The sequence below is a fragment of the Nymphaea colorata genome, chromosome 2 (assembly GCF_008831285.2).
Source record: "Nymphaea colorata isolate Beijing-Zhang1983 chromosome 2, ASM883128v2, whole genome shotgun sequence".
NCBI classification, from domain to species: Eukaryota; Viridiplantae; Streptophyta; class Magnoliopsida; order Nymphaeales; family Nymphaeaceae; genus Nymphaea; species Nymphaea colorata.
This window is the reverse complement of record NC_045139.1, coordinates 34,841,532-34,851,253: the sequence shown is the minus strand read 5'-3', so window position 1 is coordinate 34,851,253 and position 9,722 is coordinate 34,841,532. Positions and strand designations below refer to the sequence as shown.

Here is a 9,722-nt window from a genome sequence, read left to right as displayed (position 1 = left end):
TGATGTCATAAGCTATTGGCAAGCATGTTTGCCGACTCCATTCCATTTACTTCTCAATTTCACACCTTAATTCGTGGTCAATTAGTGTATCATGCATTTATCATTTACAGTCCAAAAATATAACACTCATAAAAATAAAACTGACAACCAAACTTTCACAAACCCCTGATCAAGTACACAAAGCCCAAAGCCCTTCATGACAAAATCGTGATCATTGACCATAAAGGTAAATATCATGATCATTGACCAGACCTTTACCAAACTGACCACATATACTATGCCCCTTCAAGCAAAGATCATGATCATTGACCAGACTTCTATTCACCAACTTAACCAGGTACACTATGCCCGCCTTTCACCAGCCTGCCCAAGTACACTCACCCCTCGGAACAGAAATCACAATCATTAAATATATGTGGATCGTGAGATGGAGAGAGAAAAGGGGAGGGAGTGAGAGAGGTGTACGTGGAAAGATGGTGGCCTCCACGACTTGCTGAAATCAGCTTTACATGTAGACCAAGTGGATATACGGGTTCTTTTTCACGGCTTTCAATTTTAGCAGTCAGTGGCGCTTCTCTTTTGCTGGAAGCATGGTTGAAAAGGACCAATGCTGGGGGGCGATGGCAAGCTCTACAGATGCATGCCAACTTTGATTGATTGAGACCACTTCTTAGTCTTTACATCCTCAAGGAGAGAAGTGAAGAGATCCACTAGTAATATGCTTGAAGGCAGAGGATCATCTGATGGCATTAAAGGCAGAAGTGGCTGATAAGCTTGTGGGATTTCAAACTTTAAAGGATGTGGTGAGAAGTGGTTCCGCTCATACACTCGCTCTCACAAACGGGCTCTAGATTCAATTCCGATTCCGGTCCCCTGGGACCCAAAAATGCACCAACGCTTAAGATAAACGCCATCTTCTGAAATGCAGCAAAGGGATGACGCCTCTGCCACAAAAGAGTTGCAACATATATGATCAGGCTAGCCACATGGATATGCGAAAGAATAGAGAATGTGGCCATAAGTTTATGACCGGAACTTTTTTATTCCATATGTCCATCTCCAGAGCCATTGGTTGTTTCAAGTTCAGCAAGCTCTGGTGTTTCGAAAAAGGTGCTGTGCAGAGCTTTGACACACTGTTCTGCCTCACTGTCATTTACTATCAACGAGATATTGACCTGCAAGCCAAAGGAAATTGAGGGTGTTGGAATTTGGAAATAACTGTGTGCGTGCGTTTGTGTGTGTGTGTGTGTGTGTTCGTGCGTGTGCGAGAGAGAGAGGGAAAGACCTTGGATGCTCCTTGAGAGATCATCTGGACATTTACGCCATTAGTGCGGAGAACACAAAATACCTGGAACATCCAAGGCGATGAGTCAAATAGAGGAGAACTAAATAACTAGACAAGGACAATTATGAATTATTATGGAACACTGACACGGAAACGATCAACTTTGATCAGAAAAACCAATGTTCCAACCAATACACAAAATTCATAGGAGATTAGATATATAGCTAGACTCTCAAAAACATTGGAAAACACGCTGGAACCGTGAAACTTGCCTTTTCTAGAACTAAGGAGGATCTTTGCACATTGCCAATAAGCGATATTATGGATCTATGTTGTAGAAGTTGCACGACTGCAATTTTCTCTAGTTGTTCTACAACATTGTCGAGCTCCTACATACAGCAGAAGACATATTAACAACCCGACCAAAAGAAAATTCAAACCTTAGACCTAATTCCAAGCTAATCATAGACATGTTAAATCCATGCCAGCACCACAAGTCCCTCAATACTCCAAGTAACAAAGATTTTTAAGGCACTGAAAAATCACAGGGAAGCCACTGCTTATGCATCCAAGAAGAAAGTATCAGAAAATGTATCTTAGTCAATGTAGTCTACATATTGATGATATTTGAGCTGAAATTAAGGAGACAACAAAGACACCAAGAAATTGTCGTCCAACAAAATCATACTTTTTAAATAACAAATGTATTTGAACAGGAGAATGTTGCTAGAAAACAAAAAATCTGAAGCAGTGAAGCCATGAGAAATAACTCTTTATAAGAATAGAAATATTAGTACCAATTGTCTCCTATGAAAGGTTCTATGCCCAGGCCACATGTCTATGATGCAAACTACACATTTGCAGTCATGGAGACTTGAGGACCGATGCTTGCCTGCTGTATCAGTTCTCTGCTCCACAGCTTTGAAGGATCCAATGTCAAAGAAATGCTAACTTCACTAGTAGCAACAACATCAACTGAGATGCCCAGATCTTCAAAGATGGAGAAAACCTATATGAGTATAATAATATCACATCAGGTACTTGGTCCCGTGGAGTCCAAGTAGCTAGCAGCTAAGATGACCGACTATTGTTGGCCAAGTAGGTCCAGTCACATGTACTCTGGAATTAATCATGATGAATCAAATTGAGATGCAGACTGCATAAAAATCAAACTGTGAATGCTTTTTAGTTATACCTTTGCAAGAAACCCGTATTGACCAAGCATCCGAGTACTTACAATGTCCAACATAGTTACATTTCTTTTCAAAACTATACTAGTCAACACAGCCTGCAAAGTGCAAACAGATTAAAGCATTTAAGGAGAAATACATTGAAATAAGCGAAAAAAAATCAGAATCAAGGCACTAAATACTAGTAGAATAGGAAGCTTTTACAACCTTGCTCATATCCCTTGCCTTGGTAATGAGTGTTCCTGGCGCTTTAGGGTTGTATGAGTTTTTCACCCTCACAGGGATATCGCCCTCTCTAGCAGGTCGCATAGACTGTGGGTGTAAAACCTACAAAAATAAATGAAAAATAACCATCAACCAAACATGTCAGTTACAGAAGTGCCAGAAATGGACAAAGAAGTGAGTTACTGGAAATTATACAACAGGCTTTTAAGTTTTCTTTCAACTGAAAAAAGTGTTGATATAGCTTCAGAAAAGATGCTGATGTGACTAGTACGGTTGCTGAAAGAGGCAAAGTGCTGCAAAAATTGATATGAAGCATGTCTCGAGGAGATACAACTAACTAAATTAGCTAAATGTACACATAATTGAATGATATTGTTTCATACATTTGCATTCTCATATTTAAAATCCCAATAAAAATAGTATATTTGTAATATGATATTGCTGTTTGCATGCAAAGTTACTGATAGAAATAATCTCCATAATATATAGTATACAGTTTCCATTGCCAAAAAATAAGAACTTTTTTTAGGAAATATAATGATAATTTCAAAATATCGCCAAAATAAATGTCATGATATTTTCTTCTTTTCAAAGAACTCTGTTTTATACATTTAAGTACTCCACACTAATATACTTTTAAAATGTTAAAATCTATTTTGCATGTTTGTCAATATTTTTGAAAGAAGATCAGTAGAAGACATATAATTTCATAATTATTTCTATTTCTCTTCAATTTTTTTAATGCCTGAGGTTTCCCCCAGGAAATTTTTGAAAATCCAGAAGAAAAATTTTCTGAGTTGCAAAGAATGATATTTGCAACTACAGTCAAGTAGAGATTTTATGAGTTGCTTAAGCAAAAAAAAGGAGGAAAAAAAAGGGAAACGGGCCAAAAGAGAGGTAGGATAGCACACAATATGCACCATAAACAAAGAGACAAGCATTAGTTACTATATAGAAGTTTGCTAACTAAGGTCTGATGTAAAATAGAAAATGAAGAATACCTGTGCACCAAAATATGCAAGCTCAGCTGCCTCCTCAAATGTCAGAAATGGTACAGGTTCAGCGACTGGATATATATTGGGGTCACATGTCAGCACTCCATCAACATCTTTCCATACCTGTGATAGAACAACTTCTATTACAAGCTAAAGTTGTGTAAATTTGTGTAATAAGTTTATGGTGAAGTGTGAACGAATACTAATATCTTCAGATATCACAACAGAAATCACAGATGCTCTCAACTGAAATCAGTTAGAGATTTTTCACACATTTTAAAAAGAAAAAATTAATAGCTTATCTCACGCCAGAAAGAACAAGATAGAAATGCAACTTCCATTGCCAGTATAAGTTTAAAGTCAAACCTGAATCTCCCTTAAGCCCAAGGCTTTACCAATTGTGGTGGCTGTCAAGTCACTGCCACCTCTACCAAGAGTTGTAATGGCAGCAGATTTCCAACCCTGTGAAAAATAAATTGCAATAAGGACAAAAAATGCCAAAAAACATATCAGATATTGTTTTAACGAATAAATATCAAGTTGCCCAAGAGCTCAAATATAGACATTGAATACAAGCTTGGTGAGGAAAACCTTGCCAAGAAATCCTGTGACTATAGGAATTGCAGGATCAGTAATCCAATCCCCATGCAACCGCTTTGCAACAGCAGGATAAGTTGCTTCAAGGATTTCAGCATTTGTGAATTCGTCTGTGGTTATAAAACCAATATCAAAAGCATCATACTGCAAAAAATTATGCATTTCATTAAACAGCCAGACCAAAAATTCTAACACCATAGTACACAGAACAAACTTCAAACCAAATAAACTATATTTGCAATTGACCATTACTGCACAAGAAATGCAGGAAACATAACCTTCAAAGTTCTCCAGATTATTTTACAAAGATAACCAAACATAACCTTGAAAAATATAAGTCTTAGCAACTAATTATGCTCTAATGTGCCTTAATTTTATAGGGCAACTCACATCTACCCCCATCAGTTTTCATCCATTCAGAGAAATAACTTTTGAAGCCCCAGTAAGAGAAAAAAAGTCCTTCATAGGCTTTAGCAATTCTAATGGTTAATAAAGTCTATATGAATAAGCATCGCAAATACAAGAATCAATGATACAAACAACACCAAGAGGAAGTCTTTACACGTCACATACCATAAATATTGAAGATATCCAGCAATTAGCATCAGTTAATATGGGATAAACAAACATTTGGCAAAGCTATATGAGTATTTTGATTAAATATCCCAACCTAAGGCCAGATTCATGGAAAATTCACTTGCATTTGAGCATAAGTGATATCCAAATCCTCGTATTCATTCTGAGAAAGGCACTGTTAATCAAGCTACATAAGTCTACATGGTAACCTTTTAGACAACATCATCAAGAATGTGTGAATTGAATCAACCTACTTTCCAATGAGAATCTCATTGTTTTGATATCTTTGAAATGCCAAGATATTGTTTGCCACTACGGCTTTTCTAATTACTGAAATTGTAAGAGCAAATGGCCACTTAATGGTGCTACCACATAATCTTCAACAAAATCTTTATTGGAACATAATGCATGTGTTTGTAGGCAAGATGGAACTGACATCCGCCATGTATGTCATTATCAAGATTCATGAGTTAATCTTTTCTGAAGACTGACTCAATCGTTTCATGAGAAGAAGTCAAATCATATATCTACCCCACTAAGTCATATGAGTACTTCAATAAGGTCCACGTACCCGTGTCGCCGTACTCATACCCAAAGTGGGTACTTGAACACACTTGGGTACCTTTTAGATCGAAACCGATCCAAACTACTTAATTTTATGTGATTTAATTTTTTCCAACTTAATTTTCATTCTGTTTTTAGAGCTACTGTTCATTAACATGTAATGTTTTTATTCAAAATCGTTTGTTTATGTAAATTTTGCTTTTATTTTGATTTTTTTGTGCTATTTTGCATATATATATATATCCTATTGTACCCTTGTCCCCACATTTTCTAAAGTATGCCATGTCCGTACCCGTAACAGAACCGTCCTCATACCCATGTGACTTAGCTACCGCATTGGGGTATTGTATACCTTATCACGCTTATCCTCCTTTATTGTATGCTTACTACAATAAAGCTGCTAAACATAAATTATACACCAACTACGCCAAGACATATATATATAAAAAGCAACTGATGAGCTCTTCAGAAAGCCTCAACTTCAGTATGTTATTTTCCACCCATAGACTGTAACTTCCTCTTTGACAGCTAGAGTTGATAACGTGAGACCAAAATATCAGAAAGTGAAACAGAGCATGCACACAGGCCCAAAATGCACCTTTTTCTGTCTGTTATGGCATACTTGAAGAACATAAAGTCAAGCAGATGAATCTCTCAACTAAAGTAGTATAACCACAATGCATTCACAAAGAATACATGAAACAGGCCGAGCAAGGAGAAGACAACTAATATTCATTAACATTGCACAGCCTTGCATGAGACTATGTAGACAGATTAACATAAAGCTGCACAATAACATACTTGGCGGGCTTTAGCACCAATTTTGTTCATGTATCCAGCAAAAATCCGTGTAGACATACGCTCTCCAAAAGAAACAAGATAGTCTCTTGTACGAGGTGTCAATTCTTTCATCAGGGCAATTCCAGTCAGAAGTTGTTCAAATTCCTCAAGCAATTCTGTATGATCAGTGGCAACTCATAAAGTAACTCAACCTGAAAACCAATTATTTTACTACGAAGGATACTTTTAAGGAAGAAAAAGAGAAAAATAACACAATTAATTATGTCCAGAACATGCGCTGCATTGAATAACTAATTACTAAACTTAGGAAAACATTTCTGGTTCTCACATGGACATGCGTTGGACATGAGACTTGGAAAATGTGAAGAAAGAATAAAAATTAGGAGATTCAACATTAAACCCTCAAACACAGAAGCTGGTTTCCTTGACTAACATCATGTCAAACATTGAAGGCAGTCCTTACCAGAGATCACTGATCTGGGCAATCCTAGCTCATCAAGAGTCCTGAAAAGATACAAGTGGCAAACAAACCATAAACATTCATCCCATAGTTTCTCAACATTACAAGACAGCATAAAGAGAAAAACATTTCTTACTTTAGATGCAATTCTCTTACAAAATGCAACTGTTCAATTGTGGACACATTAGTAATACCACAGCTAACAGCCATTTCCCCAGCCTAAGGAAAGCAAAAGAAAAAAGAGTTCCATAATCAATGACCATAGAACACATTATACCATAATATAGCAGGAACAGTAAATACATGAGCTGTGGATAACATAAAACCATTTCTCCAGATGGCTTGCTGGACAAATAAAAAGCCAAAGGTTATATGTTCAGATGAATGATTGACAAAAGAGTACTGCAAAAGGTATCCCACGTCACAGAGTTCATATGATAAAACCTGGGTCAACCAAGAAAGGAAGAAAAAAAACCCACCTGCATGACAGATTTTCTTTCTCAAGCACGTTAAAAAAACTTTCGCTATGGAAAACCAAATTTTGTTCCGGATACATTTCCATATGAGTGAATACACACTTAGATGGTTTGCACAAGATCTCACCTTCTTGCTCGAGAATCTGTTTAACATTTTTAAGAAAGCATGAGAGAGAATAATGGAGAGAGAGCCGTGCACTGGATATTTCAACAACAAGAAAAGCCTAGTAAAACAAATTAATGACAACAAATGTTTCCAGAGGATAAACAGCTGTTTTGGTAACTACAGTATATATATGACAAATGGTAACAACACAGTCCAGATAAAGGGAAAAAATTCAAACTTCTACAAAGCAGAGCTTCCCATAGAAGGAAATCTGTCCTCATTACTGTCACACTTAAGAGGGACAATAGATGGAGATAATCCACAAGACCTACAGATGTCGTCCATTATATACAGCTTCAAGGAAAAGCAGAATTAGAAGACGGACAACGGGACAAAAGACATTCGAGGACAATGCTAAATGCTAATAACTTACTTCTAGAAGCTTATTAGTTGTCTTCCCCATAGCCGATAAGACAACCACAGGGCTCTCCTCAGGAAAACTAAGGATCAGGTCTGCAACTTCCCTCATTCTAGCTGCAGTGGCAACGGATGAGCCACCAAATTTCATCACACAGGTTAATCGCCGTGTATTTCCACCTGCCTGTTCATGCTCTCCGTCTAGAATTTTTGCTAATCTAACAACAGACTGCTGTTCGCAAAAGATACTGAAATCTCTTCGTGTACAGCCTTCCTTCGCCGTCCTCCTACCAATTAACGTTTTTATGGAGGAAATAGGGATTGCAAAGGTGTTCCAGCGAGAAATTGAAGATACAGATGAAAACTTTTCTGAGCTTGTTCCTGGAACCGCAGGACTAAGGAGGCCACTCGTTTGGAAGGAGACCGCCATTAGATGGGGGCAGTAGAGATCAGATGTGCACCTTGAGTAAATAAAATACACAAATAAGCTAATCCATGGTTAATTGAGTGAAACTATAGAGAACAACTTCCTTCAAATAAAAAGCTCCAAAAGATGATTACTTGATTAAATAGATGAAGGCATTAACTCGAATACCAGCCCTCCAGAGAAAAGAATCAAATGCTCTAAGCTGCTGAAAACAACGAGAATTGATGAGTGGAGAACTTCAAGGGGGGAAAAGGTCTACTAAATTATCACTGATCAGTCGTGTCGAAGAATGAAATGCCTAGAGAAACAGGAGCTAGCAGATCGACCGGAAATCTGAAGAAAGGTTTCACAGCTCTAAGCATAAAGCACACTATCACAAAACAAAAGAGGAAAAATCTCCCGCTTGCGTGCTTGCGTCATTCATCACTCGATTCCGCCTCTTGCCTGCAATTCTGCAAATTTCCACCACTTCAGAAGCAGACCTCGCAAAAAGCTCGAGAAAAACAACACAAGTGTAGCAACGAAAAGCACAATCTCACCTGCAAAGCGCTCAATAACCAGAAAATCTTTCAAAAAATAAGGCGACACACAGTCCCACTTCAAGACCCAGGAAATTACTCGGAAACAGGGGACCCAGAATGCAACTAATTTCACACCAGAATTCTACGAAATAAGCCAGAAAAGAAACGCTCCTAGCAGTTCAAATTAATGAACAAGAAAATCTCACCAGTCGTCGTTCTCTTCTTCTCTTGTCATCTCCAAAGCTCCAGCAGGAAACTCCCTTCGGAGCTTCTCTGGAGTACAAATCCCTTGAGAATGCAGTCCTGAATCTGAGAACCGCTCCGCCCCAACGAAGCACAAGAAAAAAGAGGATTCTGGTGGCCTGGCCGCAGCTCAGATGGTCAGAGGTAAGTAGCGGAAGAAGAAGATGAAGAATGAAGGGAAGAACAAAAATGAAATTCTCCCCGATCAATATCCTTGACCCTCCCAACGACCATCTTCGGCGGAGTGGGCCCCGCCACGGGGATCGCCTTCGGTCCTCGGGCTTGTCTTCGGGTTTCAACTTAAAATCCAAGTTGCTTAGATTATTCCAACTCATGTTTAGGGTGTCCATGATCCCAAAAGAACAAAAAAAAAAAAAAAGTTAAAATTTTACAAAAGCACATTATAGTTTTGATGAAATAACAAAAGTACGTTAAAATTTCAATGTATTTTAAACATGCCGTTAAATAAAAGAAATCAAAACTTAAGCATAATCATTTAACGGAACTCGTACAAGGAAAACATCATTTTTTCTTGTTTCTTTTTTTCCTTTTTATGATCTTCCCCCTCTGTCTTCTTCTTTTTCTTGTTGATTTTATAACTTTGTATTCATTGTATGTCGACATAAAGACAACTAGGGGTGAACATGAGTAGAGTGGAGCCCGAGTTCACTCAGCTCGAGCTCGGCACAACTAATGAAACTTCAAAATTGAAAACAACTCGATAGAAGCAACTCAAGCTCGACTTGACAGTTACGTGTTGAGCTCGAGCTCTACTCGATTAAGGCTCGACAAACTCGTTTGAATAGAATTGATGTTCATTGTTACGTGTTGAGTTCAAG

General features: G+C 37.9%; 1 protein-coding gene across 3 annotated transcripts; it reads right to left on the bottom strand.

The window, feature by feature from the left end:
- Positions 1 to 898: 898 nt before the first annotated feature.
- Positions 899 to 9,075, bottom strand: LOC116248332 (aspartokinase 2, chloroplastic-like). Of its 3 annotated transcripts, none has more exons than XM_050076098.1 (16): positions 8,847 to 9,075; positions 8,418 to 8,571; positions 8,254 to 8,321; positions 7,709 to 8,153; positions 6,830 to 6,912; positions 6,697 to 6,737; positions 6,234 to 6,388; positions 4,287 to 4,436; positions 4,062 to 4,157; positions 3,702 to 3,818; positions 2,683 to 2,802; positions 2,481 to 2,573; positions 2,178 to 2,294; positions 1,558 to 1,674; positions 1,286 to 1,348; positions 899 to 1,175 (listed from the first exon to the last, which is right to left on the bottom strand). In XM_050076098.1, exons 4-16 carry the CDS (start codon positions 8,120 to 8,122, stop codon positions 1,041 to 1,043), a joined length of 1,701 nt encoding a protein of 566 aa, XP_049932055.1. In that variant the 5' UTR covers positions 8,123 to 8,153; positions 8,254 to 8,321; positions 8,418 to 8,571; positions 8,847 to 9,075; the 3' UTR covers positions 899 to 1,040. The 3 variants fall into 3 exon arrangements, 2 of the variants coding, with proteins under 2 accessions (XP_049932055.1, XP_031476929.1); XM_031621069.2 differs by having other exon boundaries at positions 8,446 to 8,571; XR_004170997.2 differs by lacking the exons at positions 899 to 1,175; positions 1,286 to 1,348 and having other exon boundaries at positions 1,557 to 1,674; positions 2,083 to 2,294; positions 8,446 to 8,571.
- Positions 9,076 to 9,722: the final 647 nt, after the last annotated feature.